This window comes from Motacilla alba, chromosome 1 (genome assembly GCF_015832195.1).
Source record: "Motacilla alba alba isolate MOTALB_02 chromosome 1, Motacilla_alba_V1.0_pri, whole genome shotgun sequence".
Classification (NCBI taxonomy): domain Eukaryota; kingdom Metazoa; phylum Chordata; class Aves; order Passeriformes; family Motacillidae; genus Motacilla; species Motacilla alba.
In genome coordinates, this window is record NC_052016.1 from 39,686,233 (window position 1) to 39,710,681 (window position 24,449).

At 41.9% G+C, this 24,449-nt stretch overlaps 1 protein-coding gene across 1 annotated transcript in view; it reads right to left on the minus strand.

Annotated features, from left to right (window-relative positions):
- Window positions 1-3,027: 3,027 nt before the first annotated feature.
- Window positions 3,028-24,449, minus strand: part of NARS2 (asparaginyl-tRNA synthetase 2, mitochondrial) — a 48,754-nt gene continuing 27,332 nt past the window's right edge. The window contains exons 7-14 of the mRNA XM_038135508.1: window positions 22,688-22,820; window positions 16,204-16,302; window positions 15,742-15,779; window positions 13,915-13,981; window positions 12,302-12,439; window positions 11,097-11,194; window positions 9,473-9,499; window positions 3,028-3,767 (exon numbers count right to left, since the gene is read on the minus strand). Of these exons, the coding sequence (XP_037991436.1) occupies window positions 3,623-3,767; window positions 9,473-9,499; window positions 11,097-11,194; window positions 12,302-12,439; window positions 13,915-13,981; window positions 15,742-15,779; window positions 16,204-16,302; window positions 22,688-22,820 (745 nt within the window). The 3' untranslated portion in view covers window positions 3,028-3,622. The remainder of the gene's footprint in view (window positions 3,768-9,472; window positions 9,500-11,096; window positions 11,195-12,301; window positions 12,440-13,914; window positions 13,982-15,741; window positions 15,780-16,203; window positions 16,303-22,687; window positions 22,821-24,449) is intronic.

Consider the following 24,449-nt stretch of genomic DNA (forward strand, 5'->3'; position numbering starts at 1 on the left):
GAGTACTTTGGGATACTTTGATCTTACGCATTAAAAAATTAAGTGAAGGGATTATCTGATATTCTTGAAGTGAAAAAAACAGACGTTTTGCTCCAAACACTCTTCTGAGAGGCTGGCATTTAGTTATGCAAAGTTTATGGTGTAGCTCTTTTTATCTCCCATCACTCTCTTCTAATGTTGCAAAGCTACCGACGCAGTAATCAATGACACTCATTCTTTCCTCTGAAGCTCAAAGTGAGGACAAACTTGAAAAGAGGCAAGCATAGGCTGCTGAGGAACTGAAACTTCAAGAAATACTTACAAAATGATGCTAGCAGAGACAGTGCTGGTCACCTGGGCTTGAGAGGTGACTGCTTACAGCACTAAAAACACCCCAGCACCAAAACCACACTGTGCACGGCACAGTCAGCCTAAGAGGTGATTCCTGTGTGCCAAGAGTAAGAGCTGTTTACTTGAAGAAGTGTCACAGTTTTTATCTGGCTCCAGTCACTGTCAGGGTGCAGACTCTAAGAGAAGATGTAGCAAGGAAAGCTGCTTAAATTAAGAAAATCTTCATGCATTTCCCCGCTTACATGTCCAAGAGAAATGACCTCCCTGTCCTCCAGATTAACTTCCGTTTCATTCTGGAAGGGAGATTCAAAGGAAATACACAACATTCCACATGGAAATCCCAGAAAAAACATGTTGCATTCCTTGGCAATACCAGTCCATGTTATATATACACAGCACGAGGTGAACAATGCCAGCCTGGAGGGAAACAGAAGCTCCCACCCTTGCTGTCTACCCATAAATTAGGTTTCTCACAAGAATGCCAGTCTCAGTATTAACCCTGAGCAGCATCATAATGCAAAGGGCCTCAGCCTCTTCTCTCTCTCTCACCACTAGCAAAACCAGCACATGTTGAAGGCTGCTACCAAGACTAGACAACCTTTCCTTCCCCTTCTGAGCCATCTGGTTACCTCTCTTGGGACAACCCTGCTCAACTCCTGCTTCATCTGCCAAATTACCAGGGGTAGTTTTTTTGAGCTTTCGGACCCAAGGGCAATGTCCCCTTAGCTCACTGGAAACCCAGCTCATCAAGCACCTTGAAATGAACCAGGACAGGTAGAAGACTGGGGAGACTGCTCCTCATAGACACCTAGTTGGAAACACACCAAAAAACCACTCACAGTGCATCCTTTTTACTTTCTTACTTACACCTACCTATCTGCAAATTAAAGGTTCAACCTTTACCTTCAGTCCTGCAACAACCTCTGAATAGGGCAAAGAACAAAAGGTGGATTAGACCAGTTCTTTGTTCTTGCCCTGTCACTCTGACAGCCACCCTGTAAACCTGTTTAAAGCAGTTGTGTCCTTCCCTGTAACTTGTGACTCATGTCACATTAACCTAGAACTTTTTGGCACCTTCCATTGTCTTCTTTTTTACATCTTGTTTTTCACCTGTCGCTGTTTAGCCCCATCTTGCCCATCAGATCTGGCATCTCAGCAGGATCAACAACCTCCCGTTGACGCCAAAACCAACACAGGCAGTCCAGAGCTGCTGTTGGGGATTGACAGCAGAGTGGACAGGAGATGTTTTGCCATCACCCCACTCCATTCTCAGAAGATGGGCTTCCAGTTCTGGCACTCTCATTTACAGTGACTGTGACAGAATCAGTGACTAAGGACTCAATAAGGACACCTGCTCATTGCAAGTCATTTAGGGAATGTGCTATGGATAGGGCTGTTTGGCAGCTGTACTCTTTCCACATCTTTCTGCAGAGAAGTAATTCCAAAACATAAAGTCCAGCAATTACACTTAAGACAACATACTAAAGGAGAGGTGGTCCAAATGCAGGAAGATACTTCAGTGTGTGATGTGGGAACTTCTCAGTGGTTTCAAAGGGAAGGCAGGTGCTTCAACTGTTTTGTGGAACCAGACTTGCCAACTCAGGGCTGTACTGGGAAATGCAAACCAGCAAACTCACAATTAACACCTGCCTAATCAAGTGGATGAAGCAGACATAAAAAAAATCTTGATATGCAGGAGATGTCTCAGTGTACACAAGAAACCCCCCAAAGACCTCATGGTGATGTCGCTTGCATGATCATAACAGGTAAAAACCCCAGCCATGGAGCACACCGAGACATGGCAGGTGCCACATGACATAAACAGGTATTTTTAGATGCTGCAGGTGCAGTACCACACAGCCTTACCAGAGAGAACTGTGACTGCAGTATTACCAATGCAGTGATAGTTGATTACAATTTTTCAATCTCTTCCATCTCCTTAGAAAAGAAATTTTCAGTGTTGTCCTACAGCCACTTCACATAGTATGTGCCCATATACATAGGGTTCATCAACAGTAAGGCCACTACCTTGCTTTTCCTCTTTATATACATGGTTTATATGCCAGTCACAATGGGCTTATGGGTAGGAAGCACTATGAAAATGATACTTTGCTGGATTGTGATCATTTGGAAAGGAAGAAGAGTGCTGAAAATCCTCAGTTCAAGTCCCAAATAAATCACTGGTTTCCAGTTGCCTCAGGCAAGTCACTTGCTCTTCCCATAACACTGTCTTCAAAACAGAAATGAGTATTTCTTTACCTGGCAGAGAAGCTGAGAGCATAAACCCATTAGAGACTGCCAAGGAGTTCAGATCCTATAGTGATAAGCAATTACTTAATACAGAGCAATGCTTAGGAGCATCTGTTGGTTGTTTCACAATACAGACCAAACTGCTTGGTCCAACGAGCACATGAGATTTTCTCAATAACAACAACAGAAAAGCAAAGCAACAACAAAACCCCAGCATGAACTGCAAGTTGGCTCTGTAGAGATGGGTGGCTGAATGAACTCTCCTCTAACTGAACATTTCTGTCTGCTATGATTATGTGCTTTCTTGGAGACAGAAAACAGATACCTTCTGCAGAAGTTGTGCAACTAATTTGGTTATACAGAAAATGAAACCTCTACCAGACACTGAAGGAAACTCTCTTATGCTGAGAGCTACAGTTTTATAACAGAAGAAGAAACCATACAGAGTTATAAAACCACCCAGTGTACATCTTTATTGATGATTCACAAAATCAAACATCATTCAACAAACTCACTCCAGCAATTCCAGTACGATATTGTTCCTTGCAAGGTTTGGCTGATTTTTCCAAGGTAAACAATATTTGCTTTTAACTCAGAGTAGGGAGAATCACACTTTACAGTAGCCATTTCCTGACTGTAACAGTAGCAAGTGTATCACAGCTATGACAATATTTTAGGTCATACTTCCTTATTAATATTTCACATAAAACCCCCTGCTACCTTCAGTGCTTGTTCAGTACTTCCATGGCATGTACTAGTCTCCTGAGAATCGTAACCCTTTAGTTAAGTGGGATTTATTAATACACCAGAAGTGCACTGAAGACATGAGCTGCTATCAAATTAACTGCCAGTGTCCTTCCATAACCTCACCAGAACATATCTTATTTTCAATAACCCAGTATTAAATTGACCAAGAGTTTCATTGATATAAAAATTACTTTGATTTCCCACTGAAACACACTCAGTCATATCCTGGTATGTTATATACACACAGTTACACCAGCGGTTTTCTCCATGTGAGTCTGAGCTACAAAACTGCTAGCTACAGGAGACAGGAGTGAGAAAATCTGGGGAAAGGAATAACATCTTTGATATTGTCAACTCCCAAGATGTACTGCAGGTAGCGTTCAAACCCCATTCCGAAGCCTCCATGAGGAACTGATCCAAATTTTCGCAGGTCTAGATACCTGTAATTTAAATAGACAGTTACATTTGCAGCACAGTTATGCTGATGTCATTAAAGTGAGTCTCTTATCTAGGGTTTTGCTTTCCATCTTAATTACTTCCCTTTGACCCTAACCACTGTGATTTCTGTGTTGGTCAGGGGTATGAAGAAGCAGAATTGTATTAGTAGAAACCCCAAGTTTAAACGCAGTTAAACCAGCATAGCTATGCTTTGCCAATACACTACAGCATGTTTTTTTAGGATCAAGAATGTATTTGGGTAACAAAGAACAGCTTGAGCACCATACCTCTGCTCATATTAGAAACACCTCTGTAGTTTTAGTACCTAAAATATTCCTAGCAGAGTCACAAACCCAGGTTCCTACAGAATCACAAAGCACTCCACTACTGGAGGTGAAGCTCTCTGCTTGGGCTTGTCTTATCTTTGCCATGTTGGTGTGGAAATCTGTCCTGCAAATTCTTTCAATTTCTGTTTGTTTTTCAATAGCCTAAGTAATTTCATTGCCAGCAATTTTTTAGAAGCTTAAATAGGTCTTGTTCCTTCATTTTTTTTTCTTTTAAAGTAATTGTGATGGCTTTTTCCTACTTCTTCCCCAATCACTCTTATGGACTGATACATTTATTTCTATAGTAAGCCAGAAAAAAAACCCTTGAACATATCTTCTTTAAAATTGAGATCTGGAACAAGACATTTTATTCTGCAGAACAGCACCTGTTGTGCAGAGAAAACTCAGAAAACGTTTGGAAGCAGATACTCTGACTATATGGATGTCAACAAGATTATGATGGCTCTTCTATAGTTACTCATTTCCCAGCTGGACTGTGGCTGATGTGATACTGTATTTGCAGCTATAAATTGTCACCAACAGTTTTATTTTAATAGAAGTGAAAAACATGACAGTGCTTCTATTGATTTGTGGGGCTACTTCTGAGGCTGATGAGGGCACCAAGTTATTCTTCTTTATATAAATGCACTAGCAGGGGATTGAGTGACTCCAGATGTATTACTTGCTTCTAATCTTGGTGTATGAATATTTCATCATCCCAGTTAAAAAAAAATCAAGTGCACTTAAATATAAATGCATATGTTTTACTACTTATGCAGTGGAGTAGAGGGGGGCAGAACACTGTGAAAGAAATTAAGGTTGGATTGATTGCAATAAATGGCTTCCCAAATTTTACATACTGTTAATGAACTCCAAGGAAATATTATATTTGTGTGTATATGTAATTATATATGTATAAATATGTAAAATATATGCTATGTATATTTGAGTGTAGTTGCTTGGACATCAGATCTTTCTTGGCTTGAAGACTGTATTTTAACAGAATGAAGACAGAGTAATGCCCATGATTACCCTTACTTGCAAAATAAGAGTACTCCCACAAATTCTATAGCTGCAAGATTGCCTTGTCACTTAGTTTGACAGTATGCCCTTTCATACCATGATATATTATTTTTCCTTACAGTTCATTAGCAGTAGTTAAAATTTGCTAAACCATTTATTACACCCCATCCAATATTCAGGTTTTTTCTTCCCCAGTGTTTTTCCTCTCCCCTCCACTGCCAAAATAGCAAAAGGAGAAGCAGAGCTTACTTCTTCCTCGTAGCACTGACACACAAAGTGCAGTTTGCAAGTTGAATAGCAGGCCCAAGAGTGGTATGTTTTCTGATGACTGGGACCCGCGTGCTTTTCCCTCTGAGCTGCTGGGTGTTAGCTTGGATCACTAAGGCTTGGTGTATGCACCCCACATCTTGTGATGAGGATTATGCTCAGGATAAGAACATGTAGGCTTGTACAACTGCATGGTGGTCTTCATCTCTATCCACTTTACACTGACTGCATTAAGAAGAACTTGAGTCTCTGCAAATACCCTGAACTGCTGCTGGGGAGCTCCACTGCACAGCTTTACAAGGGTTTGCAAGGAAGGTGATTGGCAGAACTGATGTTGAGGGTGGTGACTCAAAAAACAGGAAAGATCTCATAATTGTGAGGGATACGGGTGCTGCCCATGGCAGATCAGTCTGACCCAGCTCAGGAGTTCTGAGCAGAACTGCCAAACCAGCTGGTAACTACTTTAGCTGTAACCAGGAAAACAAGTAACAGAACAAACTTTTCTGATGATGTCTGTAAGTGCATGAGCCTTTGCAAAGGCAGCTGAGATTAAGCCCAGCATCTTCTTTCCCTTTCTGCTGGCAACGGAGTTTATAAAGTCAATGTAAGAAGATGAAATAACTCAGCTACTTCCAGATGAACAACAATAATAAATTCTACCCTTGCTTATCCAGGACTTTGATCTGTAGATCTCAAAGCACTTTGAGAAGCCATTTTGGCAAAAGGAGCGAAACAAAACCCATCAAAGTTAATGGAAAAAGTCCATTGAATTAAATGTGCTGAGGATCAAGACTGTGAATCCTTTCTGATGACTGTGCACAGAAGAAGCAGAAGAATTGAAAAATTTTCCATTCTTCACAGATGAAAGAAAAAGTAACTGCCTGCAGATGAAGAGAAAAATCCCTTTAGGCTGGAAAATGCTCCCTGAGGTTTTCCTACATTCAGTAGTCTAGAGACATTGGGTGTTTCTCACCTCAAAAAGAGTCATGTACTAGTCTAGCTGTTTTTGCCAGTAGCTCATACTTAAGAGCACAGCTGAGCACTCTATTGGCAACTGGTGGACTATGCAGCATTATTCTACCAGAGAAGTAAGTTTCTGCGACCCTGGCTAGCCCAGGTGTTCCTGCTCTAGACCTGAGCACTGGTAGATCTTCAGAGATTTGAATCTTACTAAAGTGTGTGCTATAACAACATTCCCCAGCAATGAATTCCAGGAGCTCATTATGTGCCATGTTAAAACATTTCCATTCATCCTTTTAAAGATTTATATTCTTTTATCATCATTGTGAGCGCCCTGTGTTGCACAGCAAGGCACTATGAAGAGCAGTGCTCTCCCAGTGACCATTAATAAACAGAATGTGTTCTTTTCAGTCTCTTCAAAACAAATATAATCTCAACCTTTTATGCAATCCCCTTGCTATGCTGAAGGTTCTGTGGCCAGTTTGAAAAAAGTAAGGCTGAAAAAACAAAGATACTATAGTCTGTGAAACTGAATATTCTACTGGGTGTGTGTGTAAGAAAAACCCCCCTGACTTTCTGCCTGCCTCAATCTGGCCCAGCACAGCACTCCAGTTTCTTCCCAAAAGAGGAGTAATAGGACCAGGTGGCTGCCAAGGACAGCGATGCTATCTGTTTTCACTGGGCTCTGAAGAAGGTTAAAGGATGAGCTGAGTGTAGTCACTGGCCATGGGCTCCAAGTGGCTCATCAGTGCTACTCTTCCCTAAGCACAACTCCTCATTTTTACCCTGCTACACAGGGACCCAACAGAACACTCTGACATTCAAGTTTCAAAGATTACCAGAAGTGAAAGAGCCCAACACAGCTCAATCTTCTTCATTCAGAGCAGGAGCAGGGCCAAAACACAGTAACATCAACTTGAAGACAGCAGACAACACCTGCTCTGCTACTGTGTACTTTCACCAGTGTTACACCAGAAGATCAAAAGGGTACCTGGACTGTAAAGGGTTCAGTATGAGACAACTGTCTCCACTGAAGCACATGAAGATAATCAGAGTAAGGAAGCAGTGCCTTACACGTGGGAAGACTGTCTAAAACGCTGCTCACTCTGATGGTTGTGGGAACCTTACAAAATACCTGCTTGGTTACTTTTAAGATAGCACTTGGAGGTTGCAAACAGGATCAAGTCCCCTGTTTACAAGGCAATATACTTAATACTCCCTGGTCACAGAGAAATTAATGAACTCCCAGAGTACCCTCATCACTCAACCTTCCCACCTCATTTCCACAGATCTCTCAGTTTAGCCAAGATCATAATCTACATCTCTGAGCTATTTTCCACCTACAATTCAAAGGAAAAAGTGTGAAAATAAGATAAAATAACTACAAAATCAAGCCAAATACTACTTCAACTCATATTCTATATGGAAAGAAAATTGCCTAACAGGAAAGATGTAGGGTAATGAAGAAGACTCATAGAGTTTGACCATGTCACTTTATCTATCTTTTGAAAAACTTCCTAAAAGGTAGGAATGGCAAGAAGCAGAGCAGTATTTTAGATCATCAGTTGCCTCTGCCTTACGATTCACCCACAAACAAGGCAATCCTGAAACTGTCCTAGAAACAGGCAGAACCACAATATCCTCTTGCTTAGTGGGGGGAAGAAAACAGAATCAGAGATATGGCAATGGTTAAGGAACTTGAAAGGAGATCATATTTAAAAGTCAGCAAATATTACATTTAAAGAGGAATGACTCAACTATTCTTCCAGGAGTTTGTGAGCCAGCTTTGGAGACTCAACTCAATCACTAAATTGGAGGAGATTAATTTTAGTCTCTCCTGCCATCTCCACTGAAAAGATGGATGCTGGCAAGGCACCTACCTGTATTCTGGCAGATTTTGGACTGCAGTCCAGAAGCATCCAGAATTATTACTATCCTGCACTTTCTTAGGACACCAGACCCTGCTGAGGCAGGGGGTAACAAGAGCTTTAATGTTCTCCAGGAAGTTACATTGTCTGTGATGGAGTGGAGGGAATAAAGGAGGAAAGAGTCTCCAAAACGAGATTACAGCAGGAAGAGCTTCCAGAATGTGATTGTTACATATCACATGAGAATGCAAATGAGTGACAGGCAATGTCCTCATCCGTTTTTGAGGGAAGCATGAGGTAGGGCTGCACTATCTCGGTAGTACTGGAAGGCTCTGCCATTGAACACCAGACTTCCTTGGGCTGTATCTCAGCATCTAACCATACAACTTATCACCCTGTTCAGGATACTCTCTCCCTCTGATAAAGGGATATGGTGTATTCTGGACCACAACTACAACAACAAAGGAATAAATTAAATTCACCCTGTTTGCACATGGATGATGTGAAGATCTGCCATACACTGGGCTGTTCCTCAGTGATTTCATATTGTGGGAAGATGAGTGAAGAATCTATACTTTGCTTTTTTTCAAGGCAGCCTTCCTAATGATCAATCCAAATACTGCAGAATATTTGAAAATACTCTTCTAAATTTAAAATTCTCGGCACTACCACTCTTTCAGTAGCTGTGATGAAGTACATACCAAGAAACACTAAGAACCTTCTGTCGTTTTAATGGGTTAAACTGTTAATTCAAAGGTTGATCTGCCTCCTTAGGAGGACAGTTTTAATTGCTTTAACTGCTTTGTTAGGGAAGATTTTTCAACCCAATTGACCTGTCAATTGCAAAGGGAGTTATTCATAGACTTCTTAAAGGTCACAAATTGCTGTGGTTCTGTAACCTGTTTATCTTGTGCATGGTGGTCAGAATTGACCCAGCTTCCAACACAGCCTAATGATTTAATATCACAAATCATTATGGGTTGTAAATTAATCCACCTCATGCAATCCTGAGAGGAATAACCTGTGCTGTGAGTGGACAAATTTGAGGCATAAACAAAGTAGCATTAGATTAACCTTTGTTTAAATGAATTGGCTATTTAATTTAGACTGGCAGTGATGGCAGGGCAACAGGGCCAAAAAACTGTTCCCTCAGAACCAAACCAAACCAAACAAACAAAAAAAAAAGAAAACAAACAAAACCCCAGTTCCTTAAGTAAGTATCAAAAGAAGAAAAAGAGCTTGCAGAGCAAGGTGGCATCTTACCATTGATAGGCATCTGTGAGTCCTAATCTGTGAAACAAAAAGAAAATCCCTTGTAAGTAAAGGAACAGAGTAATTCTGCACAAGCAGCACTTGCCTGGAAGAGCATGCTACTAAAAAAGGGAAAACCTGGTGAACCATTGTATGAAGCATGCATAAGAAGACAAGAATCCTGTTTTTTCTCTCTAAGGTTATGCTGGTTCTGCAGGAAATAGAATTTAAAGGTCTAAAGTATTTGGGCTTAACAAAACCAAATCCTGAGGACTCAAAATTGAGAAAAACATGTGAAAGGAGGTGTGATTTACAAAAGACACACCCCATTTGTACCTTGAAATGCTTTCTATGATTTTCCTGACAAACAAGAAAGTCTGGCTTCAAACTCCACGTGGACCCTTCTCCTCCTCCTAAGGACTGTGGACTCAGATACTGGCAGAAAGTTTTGACTGAAAAAATGCAGCAGGCAATATTGTACTTTACATGAGCTGAAGCATGTCTGCTTCAGAGAGCTTACAGGGAGAGTAGCAGGAAACACAGGGAATATCATCATCCTGCACTAACAACTGAGAATTAATGTTCTGGTGATTTTAATTACCTGGTGCCTTTTGGATTCATTATGCTAAAGTAGATTTCGCTCTTCTCCACTAACTAGATATATCTGTGTGAGCGTGTGGCTAATTTAAGCAACAAATTAATTCCCAGCGTGCAAATGGTGCTACTCTGGGATTAGCCTTCCCCCAGTATTGCTCTGCACAAGTGTATGACTGGCCCAAACCGAAGTGTTCAAGTGCTGGATGGGACTCTGCGCAACCTGATCTCATGGAAGGTGTCCCTGCTCATGGTAGCAGGGCTGGAACTACATGGTACCTTCCAACCCAAACCATTCTCTGATTCTACAAAATTTTTGAACAATCAGCTAGGATCCAGAGAACAACTGTCTATGGAGAATTAGCCAATATATAATGTCAATTATTAACTAAAAAGCAGCTTTGATATTCTGACATTGAAGTTAGCCTAAAATTACCAAAAGTAACAAGATGCAGACTAAGGCAGCAGGGAAAGAGGAGCCCTCGTGACACAGTACAGTTATTGAGTAGTTCCAGTGAAGGTTTCCATGAAACTAGCAAAGAGCCATATTCTGTGAAATCAGGCCAGTCACTGATGCCAGCTGCATCACAACTGGCAAAGCTTCTGACCAAAAATGCAATTTCTCAGTTACACAGCGTGATGACAGATATCTAAGTTCTGTATATGTGACAACTTCCACCTTCAAAATCCACTTTCAGCCACAAAAACTGAAGAAAAGGATGAAGTGTCCCACAGCAGACCTTGCTCCAGACAGTTGCAGCAGAGCTCAGGCACTCTACTGCCCTGGCCGCTTAGCACGAAGAAAACTTCCTCTCTGATGAGCTAAAACAGAGGCCCTTTGAACACCTATGACAGGAACACAAGAACTTCTTCACCAGTTTTCAGTCACCTACTCAGATAAATAGATATCATAAAGACAAAAATAGGCTTCTTTTAAATACTATTAGCTGGCCTTCCACTCCTCTGTCTTGCCAACCACAGAGAGCTGCTGAAACACTCTCCTGCTCAGGCTAGTCTCATGGCATCTGTGGATTTTCCATACCTCTGTAAGCGTGATTCGAGGAAGGGCAATCGCTCCTCTCTCAAGCTGCCTCCACACAACTCCCCTACTCCTGGTACAAGGAGATCAACAGCTGCAACCTTCCAAGAAAGAAAACTAATTGAAGTCATGCCACACAGTCACACAGTGATTAGAAGAAGTTAACACTGATTTTTTTGGTAAAACCCTACTGTAATTCTTCCAGAGTCCATGACACTTAGGTAAGGATTTGCACATACTTGAAAAGTCTTTTAGTGACAGAAGGCTGGGAGGAAATTTTGCAAGGATAAACATCAGAAATTTACAGAAAACCTAAATGACAGCAGTGATGTCTCAGGCTGAGGACATCTACTTCAAGTGGTTTGAACTGAATCTCACCAAGTTACTCTGGTGACAACCTGTATGGAGTTACAAAGAATCCAACAGCAGCTCAGAGAACAGCAAAGACATATGAGCAAGCTTTCTGAAGCCCTGATTCTCTGCTCTGATGCTGTTGCTTGTGTTCAGCCCTATCTATCCCCATTCCTGGAGCAAGTTCTAATGGATATGGTAGCAATGGCACTCATGTGCTGGATCCAAGTGTTAGAATCCAAGTGTTACCACTTAGGCTGTTAGGTTTGGACTGTCTGTCTTCTCTGGTTTGTCTTCTAGGGTTATTTTTCTTATCCCACAGCTGAAATGTTGCTAGAATTAAAGCCACCGAAGACACATTGGTGCACGGTGGTGTTGTTGCTCTTTTTTAGCAGAAGCAAAGCTTCAGGTTGTCTCAATTCAGCTGAGAAATCACAATTTCAAGGCATGAAACTTGATAAAGAGCTTATTTCTTCTGCCCATCTGCTATTCGAGCATTACATGGATGCTACATTTGGATGACAAGAGAATCACAGACTACTTGGAGCTATCCAATTCTAGGCCTTTCACTTAATAGTACAGAAGTTTACCAGGAAAAGAAATAAACTATGGCAAACTTGTCTTAAGTAAATTAAGCAAAAAAGTTAACACTGCCCCAACCCCTGAATCTTCCTCCTCCTGTTGTTTCTGCTTTGGGTACTTTCTTCTACAGCAGGGAAAAAAAAATGGACAGGACCACCTGATGGTCACATCTTATCTTGAACTTCATGGGGGCAGGCCCAGCAGCTGATGTCTATCAGTAGGCCAAGACATGTTTCTGAACAGGAAAGTGGTGGAGTTGTGACCCATGGACTCACTGTGTGTTGAGGTCCATCTTCATTGTCCCGCATGTAGAAAGGTTTGAGGTCGTAGGGGTAGTTAACCACAAACACAGGAACCTCCCCACAGTGCTTCACCAGGTACTTCTCATGTTCTGTTTGGAGGTCACAGCCCCACTGTAAGGACAGCAAAAGGGGCCTGGGAGTCTGCTTTGGTGCCTCTTGCCCATGGCAAGAGACCCAGCAAAGTCCCTTCACATAGAGAGACGCACTGCTTTAATAGCATGAAACCAAGCAAAGCAACTTCTCATACAGGTCACTGGGAAGTAGACAGTTTCACAAGTTTTCAGACGGAGCCAAGTATATAAAATAATTTGATTTAACTTAACAGAACAGGGCCAGATTGTCCCTGCATCAAGCCCAAGCACCTGGTATCAAATCAGAAAACCCAAAACAAGCAAAAAAAATCCCAACCCCCAAAACCACAAACCACACGCTGCATATCTAAAGGAAAACAGACACCTCTCCAAAGCCAGTTTACTTGACCCAGCCAACCAGCCTTATTTCAGTATTATCTTTGGTGTATAGAAAGCAGCTTCCCTAGGCTGATTACTCTCTTCCCTGCTGTGTCCTGTTACATGCTACATTAACTCTCACTTAAGAAAACCTAGCACCCTATTAACCAATTCTTTGTTACCAGAAACCTTGGACATTTGCAATGCCCTTCACTTTTCCTTTTTTCCAGGGATGTTATAAATCCTGTGGCTTTTGACTTGAGACCCCCAGTCCATTTATAGGACATGCAAAGAGTATTGGGGGAATGGAAGGGGAAGAGGGGAACAGACCTCTCTCAGACTATCTTCATACTAAAATATCCCAAGTTTGCTGTCTCAGATCCAGGCAGTACAGAGAAAAGATCTGAGGTTCTAAACCCACTTGTGCACAGAGCTGAGACAGTTACCCAACTGGCTATGAGGGTGGCTTCAGCCAGAGGGTTATTTTCCTCAAAGAATCATAATAGATACTGATTAGATGAGATAATGATTAAACAATATAGACATATGATGAGCATCACTACAAATGCTGTCCCATACTGGAGTGGGTGTGTGTTTGAAATTGGGTAAAATATGATTTTAAAAAACCATAATCTCATAGTTTTAGAAAGACCAGCATGTTACTCTTTCTCCCAGTCAACATTGATGCTTTGGAAAGACAAGGGATTCCCTTTACCTACATCTACATTACATGGCATTTTCACATGATATTGGTTTATTAATCCTTGTCAAACTTTCAGTGCTTTCCTCTTATCTTTTTTTTTTTTTTTTTTGAGAACTATTACAGCAACTCTTCTTAGATGATTGCTACTGAATCTGCAACACTCTCAGCACTACTCACATACAGGAAAGAGAAGTGCCTTTGCTAAAGTCTTGGTCCTTCAACTGCAATCTCATCACTTCCTTCCCTGCAAGTGTTACATGTTCTACTGCTACACATCTCATTGGATTTACAACCCAGCAAACAAAACACCCCAGGAGGCAGATAATCTGTACAAAGTAACAACTCTTGCGGTATCAGAGAGAGAAGACGGAGAGAAAGGAGATTCTGCAAAGTTCAGGCTCTGCACAGGGACAAAGCAGCTGGCAATAACCTACCTCTGGCTTGAAAGTGAAAGTTTGAGGAGCTTGCTTCAAAATTTCCACTGCTTCACTGTAGGAAATTCTGCAAGAGGAAGAAAAAAGTCTTTAAGATAACTACGAAAGGAACAACAAAGTTTTCTGGCTAAGTGCCATGCTGGAAAATTAAGGAGGCATTTCCCCACCACCATGCCAACTTGTGCGTAATGTCAGACTTCCCAGCAATGCTTCTTTGGATAGAAACCAAAAAGCATTTAATATGGCAAGAATCCTATGTTTTCCTGTGCTTCAGCTACATGCAGGGCAGGAAGTGCTAAGCCCTCAACACTTTTGCATTATTGCAATATTGCATTTTAGTCAGAAGTGAGCTCTGCAGGGAATTGCTTCATAGAAATGGGTGGATTTTTTAAAAGAAAACAGTATGTCCTCGTGAGCATAGCTACAACAACATAGCTCTAGTCCAGGGTGTGTTAGGCAAAAATAATAGCCCAGGGTACAAAGGGCTTGTAGCTCAAATGTTTCCATTTTACTTTAAAAACCATGAGATTTACGTGCAGCCATGTTTCTCTATTTCTCTGGCAGATTTGAGAGCAATTCTCCACCGATTTCCACCAGCACAAAAGAACAGAATCATGGTAAAGCAAACAGAAAAAGTGCAGTGAACAATGCTCCAGGTTTGGTAACTGGAAATGAAGACTCAATGAAAGATAACATGGCAGCCAAGTTTTCCACATCCCAAGCCAAATGTTGTGGACAGAGAGAAGAAAAGAATAACATGATCACAATAATTTCAGCTTTGTATCACTGGCTAATCCAATTAAAAACTGAATTCCCTAAGGAGCACAAGCTCTTAACACCTCATTACAAGGTTTCACTAAAACAGGGAAGGCTTCTGGAGGAAATACCTCTAGAAGGAATATATTGCTCCACATGTTTGGGTTATGTGAGGCCACAGACCAAAGGAGGTGTATCACTGGCACAGGTTCAACACATGTAACCAATGTGTGTAAGCCAGGAATGGCCCAGATCTGCCAGCAGCTGATGGAGAGAGATACAGAGAGGGAGAAAGAGATGGTCTGTCTCTCTCCTTTTCCTTGGAGCATGGGAGAAGCTGAGTGCAACTCTGTCCTTTCAGGAGTATCAGTTAGGTCCAAAGAGAGGACTGAAATGGGGAGATGGTAACTTCACTGAGGATTCCCATGGTGCTCCTGCAGGCAGAGGCACAGGGGGGATCCATCATGATCCTGTTGCCCAGGTGTGGCTGTAGCTCCTTAACAAGATAACCAGTGCTGGGATGAGCAGCCCTACAATGTTCTGTGGGATAAATGGAGAGCTCCACCATTTGAAGAGACAAGCAGGAGTACGGAGGCGGTGGCACTCTTGGGGGTCAGTGAGGGAAACCCAAAGCCTTCAGCTCTTTAGCACAAAGAGAACTGGGATTAGGAGCTACACAATCAATTGGGAATAGAAAACCAATTAGAACTGTTAAATATCATAAAATACTTTCATAAAAAGAGAGCCAGTGGAGTGAAAGCATAAATAAAAGCAGAGCATCAAAGCCAAAACCAAGCAGGACTGTGAGCAACCAATGTGCAGGTACATGCTGGAAGGAGAGGATCTTGTCCAGGGGAGCAAAAGCCAAAGGCCAGCAGATTCAGGTGTCAGTCTCATGCAGAGCTGAAAGGGCAGACCTGACAAACAGCAAAAGGGAACTGCAGCTCATGCTCTTTTGGAGACATTATGCTAACCCAGAAGACATTGAGTTATGAAAGAAAAAGAACATACGCAAAATAGGAACTCATTCCCCAAAAGCCCTCTGCAAGATCATTTTGAAATGGTACTTACATCATAAATTTGTGCTTCAGTATTTGTTCCAACCTGCCCTTGGTCAAAACAAGAAAAACATAAACATGTAAAGCTACCCTTTACGGTTCAGGGGCAAACTCAGGAAAGTGACCTCCCTCTATTTTGTAATTTGTAGGACTGCATTCTGATCTAGATACGGGTCAAAATCCACTCCTGGCCATTCAGTGCTAAAAGTGTACCCAATAAGCTGATGATTCAGAGGCCACCAGATGAAGTGACAACTACAGTTCTACCACACTTGCTACCAGCTCCAGAAAGTTGTGTATCCTCTCTCTCTTGGCCTGAACAATCACTTAAGCTCAAGCTGGTATTTAGCTTTTCACAGTTTCTTAACACAGGACAACACAGTAAAAAAAAAATTTAAAAAATTAAGTCTTCCTATAGCCAAGAACCCCCAAAACACATAACAGGATTGCAGTTCTTTCCTGTCACATGCATTACCTTCTGTGCAGGAGCTATGTATTTGTGAAAAAGTTCAACGTCACAAGGACATTTGGAGAGCACAGTGCTTGTCACTGTCTTGAAAAGATCTTCCATAACCTAACAGAGAAAAAAGGAATGCATGAAAAATGAACATTGCTTAGGTGTCCCAGACTATAAATGAAACATGGTACACACTGGCCAAAGGGTACAGAAGGAGTTTCTGTCCTTCTGCATGGCCAGACTGCATAAGAGGGAACCACCTCACTAATGCTCCTAATTAGCGGGCTTGCTTAGTAGCTGAAGAGGTCTGGAACCTTGATTTTTGGTATGGGTTTAGGGCCTCAATGTTGGCTGATGGAGTTAGTATCTTCAGTCAGGTATCTCCAGTGAAAAAAATCACAGCTAAAATATTCAAGCAGCAACCCTGGCTAGCCAGAGACATTTTACAACCATTTGTGGGTCTGGTCTCAGATTAATTCTTAGTGAGGCATCTGTCTTGTAATGAACAATTCTGGATTTATGCTTTGTTGTTACAAAAGGCAAAACTGAAGGAAAGAGAATAAACATGCAGTGTGTAGAGCAAGCCCATCAAACAGATCTCAGCAAGAGAGACTCTGTGCAGTAAGGGCAAAGTGAACATGTACAAGATGAGTAGAGAGCTAAAGCAAAGGACACATCAATGCAGGGATGTTTGAGAAACTAAAAAGATGTGGTTCCATTTCCCTAAACGAATGTGGATTAACTAAATGACATTATCATCCAATTTGGATATACTTATCCAGTAAAACGGGCTTCACTCATTAAGAAATTAAAATGCCATTAAAAGCCCCCACATGGGATGCTGCTGCATTTTCATCAACCTGTTTTAAGAGTCACTTTCTCTTTTGGTTAAGCAAAGCAGACCATCCAAGACACTTGCTGCTGTGCAGACCAAGAGTTCCCATGGCTCCCTGTAGTCTTATACCAGCACAAAACAGGTAGTTGACACCTGTAGTATCAATTGATCATCCCATCTCTTAGTCAAAATCACCCTCCTATTCTCATCTTCTTTGTAAGAACAGAACAACACAGCTGGGGCTGCATGTCATCTCAGCCTGGGATGGGACAAGGTTTTTCCTAACAAAGCGCATCTCAAAGTTCTGGCACATTCCTGGTTGGTTGTGGATTTTTGGGTTTGTTGTTGTTGTTGTTGTTTTTTGTTTGTTTTGTTGTTTGGGTATTTTTTTGGTGAGCGTAACAACTGCTTCATTAATTGCCGAGTTGAGAGAACTGAAGTTTCCATTAATGATATCTAGGTGAGCAGCAGCCCCTAGACACCACAAAGCCTGTGAGTGTGGAAAGACGAACCTGTGGAAAGATCAGTCAGCAGACCTCAAGAAGAAGCAGTGGAAGGAACCAGATCTTACAGGGTAAGAGGAACACAAGGCACAGAAACAAAGCACCTGGGCTACTGACATACCCAGGATGAGATTTCAGGCATGTTGTTCAAACTTATGCTTAGATGAACATCCTTCACACCTGCCCCAAGCTGCTGAACCACTGCTCTGTGCTGGTGAACAACCTCTGCATCCCCCCAGCCTAGTGGAGCTGGTAAAGCAGTCCATTTGGACTCCTCTGAGCCAAACTCAGACTCAAGACTCCTGCATCAGCCTGGGCTCCCCTTTTAAAAAAAGGGAAGATGCAAATAAGGGAACAGCATTATCATATGCAGATGAACAGTTTTACGCCTCCCGGTACTCAAACACAGAGGAAATGAAAAGCCAGCATTCCTGCTGCTGAGTGGCAAATAACCAAACAGTCAGCTTTGAACTTTCTTCAAAGTAGCTAGAAAAAGGCTTATGCAAATGAAATTAGAAAACTTCTTAGCAATTCATCTGGTTTCACCAGGCAGAGACGAAGGGATTTTACATTAAGCTTCCTCTTTCTAGAAAATGAAAGTATCATCTGGTTTTGGAAAGGCATGTTGTTTAATTAGCACTTTTTTTCCTCACTGTGCGATAAAGTAACAATTAGGTTCCCACAGCATTCAACATAAGCAGCTTCCTCTTGTGGAAAAAAGATGTGGGTGGTATGGGAAAAACAATCTGAGAAATATTTCCAGGTTTGAGACTGAGGTTTTATCCTGGCAAAAAAGACAGACACGTGGGTCATACACTGGCCTCCTCACTGCTCTTATTTATGCTAAACAAGTACTAGGCACAAACAGTAGATGGAGAAAAAAAAAAGGAGGAAAAAAAATCTCTCAAACTGAGAACTTATGTCTTTGAGCAGATAGCATAATGAAGGACTGCAAAGTAGGCTATAGGAAAAAATGAGTGGAGAAGTGTAATCACTGGCTTGCTGGTTTAAGGGAACACATGAGTGTGAGATATAGGTAAAGTGATTGGTTTGAACATATTCTGAAAGAAGCATGTTTGACAGGAGACTTATACAGGGGAAAAAAGGCACCGGAATCACAGCAAGCAACTCATCTCAGAGGTGGGACTCTGGATGTCCCAAAACCCCAATAATGTGGTTGCTTCACAGTGGTGGTGTGGAAACTGTTCTGGAAGGGGGGCAAGCAAGGAGGACAGAGGTTAAAGCTTTCTCCTTTCCCTCAACCCTTTTAGCCTTTCTCTTTCGATTTTTATGTTTGAAACTTCAGCAGTATCAACACTGGCCTTCTGCAATATTGCTCTGTTGTTTAATGGTTAACAGTTCAATTTTGATTAGGAGCAGCTCCCAAGGGTATTGGTTAATTTTACTCTGGGTCTTTTGATACTGCAACTTATCCTCTTCTGAAATAAAATTACAACCAGAGTTGAAACAGAGCAAATCATCAATAAAACAGCAGAAAAAGTCAGCAGCAGAAACTGAAGGTGCTGTGCACTCCAAGAAAGGTTCAAATCATCATCTTTATTATGTAAGAAAGATTAGGTAAGAAAAATCGCATGACCTGCCAGTAGGATTTTTATGTTTGTATTTATCTGGGCTACGCATGTGGATGCAGTGTAGATCACAGGCTCCTTACATATGAAACACTCACCAATGGACACTGTTGTTGCCTCCATGCTTGCTCACACCCACTCTATGTGTGCACATATACACAGAGGGGAGGATTCAGATCTGATCTTGGTCATAAAATCTCCTCTCTCAGCAATACCAACAACTCAGGCCCCATTTTGGAGAGATGCTGTTGCTGTGCAAGGAAAGAGGCTTGTCTGCCAAACCACTGCCCCACTGGCCATTGAAGCTGAATGCTGATAAAAGTTAGGGAAGAGAACAAGCCTGAGCTATAGCAGCTGGGTACCATTTCAAACAAGGAACCCACAGTCCTGCAGATAGCCCAATGTCCCTAAAGAGTGTTGTGCAAAACTCTTAGAACAAACCTTTCTTATGTGATTACCAGTGTTTGCTCCCTTAAGACTGCAGTCAGACCTGCCCAAGTGCCTCAGACTTGGTACTGAAGACAGAATGCTGAGTGAAAACTAGTCTGGAAATGAAACCACATACATGTTTTAGATCCAAGCTCTCTAAAACTGACACCCAGAATCAGTACCTGATTTCATTTCATGCATGAACTCCCCTCTGTAAAATGGAGGTAATAATGCTCCATGTCACTAGGCCGTAATGACAGCAAATTAATTTTGATGAAGTACATAACCAGTGGAGGACAATACTCCTGCCCTTAGAACACAGCTCAAATACTGAGTGTTAAATTGTATGCCCCATCTTAAAGAGAAATATTCTCCATCCCTTAAAGAGACAGTAGTGCTAGGACATAATCTTGTTAAGGAAGACTAACACTGTGCATAAACTCCTGACAATGCCCTCAGGAAAACTTCCTTCTTTACTTCTTAACTTTACAGCCTAAATAATGTCTTTTTTTAGCATGGCTTTGTATGTGCTTTTGATGAAATTCAATAATGACTGTATCATATGGCCTCTTTGAGACTCCATTAGTGTCATGAGTGAAGTGGGATCCTTTAAATATACTGCACTGCTGATACAGTGGAATGAAAAATAGAAGATAATGGCCTCCAAATACAACTACATGACACAGCATTGAAGAGAGAGGGAGAGAGTGATAACAGGCATCTCAGAGGACAAATAAAACTGGAGACCTTGGATCACCAATTCCGGTACAGGGGGACTGATGGCTCTAGGGAGTCCAGACACTTCCACAACTGTACCTCTTCTCCTGTCTATCTATCTGACCTTTTTCTAAATCCTTCTCTTTCTCATCCATTTTAGAGGAGAAAAGAGGTCCCTCCTTAGGTATCTTTACATGTACCCTGTACACTAAAGCAGAAATACCACCACCCAGCCGTTCAGCGTGAAGTACTGCACTGAGCACACGGGACTTTCCACAGAAAGTATTGTGAAACCAGTACTGTGAGAGCCGAAGCTTCTTTGTAGCACTAAAACACATTTTGGCACAGAACAGAAATTTAGATTGCATGATTAAGACACATGAGACTTCACAAGAACTGTGCTACTAATTTAGGAATAACTGAGCACTACTCTGTGCAATTACAGTGGGGAAAAAAGGCTGCTGCTCTAAGACTTCAGGCCCTTTGTTCCCAAATACATGTAGCTTGGTTATTAAATCTCCTTTTTTTTCCCTTTTATTTCATAATGAAAACTATGTTTCTTTTGGAGCTTTGGCTGAAAGATCTCAAGCTCACCAGTGAATGGTAAACATGCACATCTTTGTAGCAAGACTCTTTAATGGTGTATAAGCAAATACTTCAAGATGTCCCTGAAGAAGCTGAGCATTCCCAGCACAGTAACTTGCTCAAGAGGGAGAGATACTTAGTCCAAATGTCCAATAGCAGTTTTAAAAATAAATTTTTAACAATCCAGCTCCTTATATGAGGACAAAGTTCAGATAATAACCCTGGCCAAGAGCCCTGAAGGCTTTCAACTGGGCGTTTTTCACTGAATAAAGAACTTGCAGATGACAACAAACAGACAAAATACCGGATGGGCAGATACATAAGAGAACCCTGAATTTAGGTCAGTTACACCAGGAGAGACACTTAGGTTTTAGAGCAACTAGCAGGATTTTCTGTTGATTGAGTTTTTTGTTTATTTTGTTGTAAGAGAGATTGCTCAATGGTTTAAAAATAAACAAAATGGGAACTCCACTTCCCCAAGTAAGAACACCACAAAATTAAGCCTGTTGCAATACATACTCACTATGAGGAATGCAAAATAATGGCTGCTAGGAGACTTCCTGTTATAGGGAAAGGTGCTTGTCAAGGCTTTGGGACAAAGGGAAGATTTAAAGAGAGCACAAGCTGAGACTTCACAAGATACTTAGCAATAACAAAGGCAAAACTTAGAGGGAAAGTTCCACCTTTCTCTACAAATAAAAGCCTTACAAATTCCAGTACAGTTCTCAAATCTAATTCCCTGAATTGTCTGAACTGGCTGTCTATAGTTCAAAATCCAGGAAATTAAGGTTTTCTGCACAAGGTATGTTGATTCTGTGTTGAAGGGCTCAAACACCACTTAACAGAAGACCCTGCTCATTATACTAGATAAAAGTAGTGAAGATTTCAATTGACTCCTGATTACCTAGAGAAACAAGGGGGCTCAGGAATTAAGGGGTGTACATATACACAGGCTGTGCTCTAATACACAAAGCTGTGGAGAAAAGGAGAGACAAAAGAAAGAGCAGGATGCTATTTATGAAGGAGCACAGACTCCCAATGGATCAGTCCACACAGCCCAGTGCCATGCAGACATCCTAGATTCAGAAGCAGCATACAAAGCACACCAACTGTGCTCTCAGGCCATGCTGATTCAGCACTGTTTATGACCCATGCTAAAGAAACCACCACCTGGATGCTATTTTATAAATCTGCAGCCAGTGCCTCAGGTATTTTTCTTCATAAGGTTATTTTTTCAATCACTTTCCACAGAGCTTATCTGGTAAATAAGAGTGTGTGTGTATGTTTACATACAAATCCTACTGAGTATAAGCTGGCTTATGCTGAGACTAGTAAGGTGTATAGGCATCCATCATGTTGTTAAACTGCAACTGAGAAGTCAATCCTGAAAAATCAGAAGCCAGCTGACTAAGGGGTTCCTCCAGTCTTCTGCTAAAGCCACAATGAACATTATTTGCCACAAACTGTTGTTTCTTCTTCAGATTTCAAAGAGGCCTTTACAGAGCACACTGCTTAAACACTGCTCACTCAGTGGGAAGGTGCTGAACATTTTGAAAGGCAGAGTGCCACTCAATAGCACTAGTCAAGCACATTTACATTCCCTGGCAATACAGCAACTGTGAAGCTTCCCATTCAGATGAGGGCTGTGTGCACCTGTATCTTCCCTTCCAAATCCTCTCTTATGGCCTCATCTCTGCTGAGCAAACCCTCCTCCCTGGGAAATACCTGTGCAACCTCTACTTGGTTCACACAGGGTGAGAGGAGCTGTGACCTCAGCTGAGGGCAGGGAGCACAGGAGGAAGAAACTCTGGTACCAGTCCTACATAGACATTTGGAGTGCCCACCTGCATGATGTCCTGAAGGCTTTCAGTGAAGGACAGCTCAGCCTCCACCATGTAGAACTCTGCCAGGTGCCGGCGACTCTGTGAGTTTTCTGCTCGGAACGTCGGGCCAAAGGTGAACACGTGAGTAAAAGCCCTGCAAGGCAGCAGGGAACAGGCAGGTCAGGTACAGCACACAACTGGGTCTGTTACACCTAAAGCCCTCGCTTTTCTCCCAGCATCTAGAAACAATCATTTCCATTTCATCTTTGACCAGTTTAATGGCACTGCTGAATAAGCTGCTGTTACGTTCCTTCATCCAGACTTGGAGAGAGGTTATTCACACCTTGTGACTCAGAGACGTTGCACACACACACTATTCAGCTTTCTCTGAACACAAGTTGTGCTCAGGACACTTTTTGTAACTGTGTGGGAATAAAACCCAACATTCTGCAGAACCAGTTAACTAGACGAGCATGCAGGTAATATACCAATCCCTCATCCACGTGCCTTTAAACTCCTTTGCCTGCAATGCCTGACCTTTACAGGTGCTGTGAGACCCCAGTGCTCACCAGTGCAGAGTGGGCCGTGCTGCTGGAGTTGCTGGGCTGGTGGGCACTGAGGGATGGCCAGTGAAGCCCAGCAGGACGGGAGGTGTATGGCATGCAGTCCCCCTCTAGTGGTAAGACAGAAGTTCATTGCTCAGAGAGCCATGGAGATAAAGAACTGGGCTCTTCCACACAGCTAAAAACGGCTCAGCTGAGAGGGGCCCCTACTGCAGAGAACACATGGGGAGAGCATTTAATGCTGAAGCAACCAATGCATTTCCTATTATGAAGCCATTTCTCCAACCACCTTCTGAGGAGTCTATTTAAATACATCCTCTCTTGTTCTGCAGTCATGTCATGCTGTGTTTCTACTTCCTTCGTGCGAAACCTTCCTATCAAACACCAACACACCTTTAAAAGTTTTGATTTTATGTGGGAAGCACTCCAAGCAATACCTTCTACACTGATCTATGAGCACTTGAGCTCCTGGACACCCTCAAGCCAGTGAGAGCTTCCCAAATATGACATCTGTGTTTCCTCTCATGCTGCATGGGAAGAAAAACCATGATTGGGGAAGAGAGCAAGCTGCTTCAGAAAAACCATGAACTGGGCAGCTGCTAACTTTGGTACATCTTTAACTTGATGTTATTTTTAGCTGCAGACAGCATGTAGGAGAAAAAGAACCTGATCAGTAGAGATTAAGCACAGTTTGACACTCATGAAAGGATGCATGCTAATTGCTGGGGCTGGCATTTGACTTGCATCTTGCTTTGCAAGCTTTCAACTTAAAAAGGACGTTCACTGAAGTTTCTGAACAGGCTAATTTTGTTAAACTGAACTTTAAATAAACAACACTACAAAAAGCAGCATTTTTCCTTCGCCCCTTATGGAGACATCTGTGCTACAAATAAAGGAACACACACATTCTGCTTAACTCATCTGTTCCCTCATGTCACATGTTGGTTAAAGGTTATGATCCAAAGAAACAGCACTTTCTTTTTCCTTGAGTTGCTAGTAGTAAACACTCCAGAAGTTTCAGGTCAAGACTCTGAATACATAGCCTGCCTGTAGGTTTCTTTTCCCCATGGCTCTGTTTTCCCTCCTCCGAAAAACACACTTTTTCTCTCCACTTTCCATTTGTATCTCTACCCTCTCATATATGACCACAGCATCCGCAACCAACTAGATTTTGCAGCAAACATCTTCCTTCAAGCATAATTTTCAGCATGCCACTATTC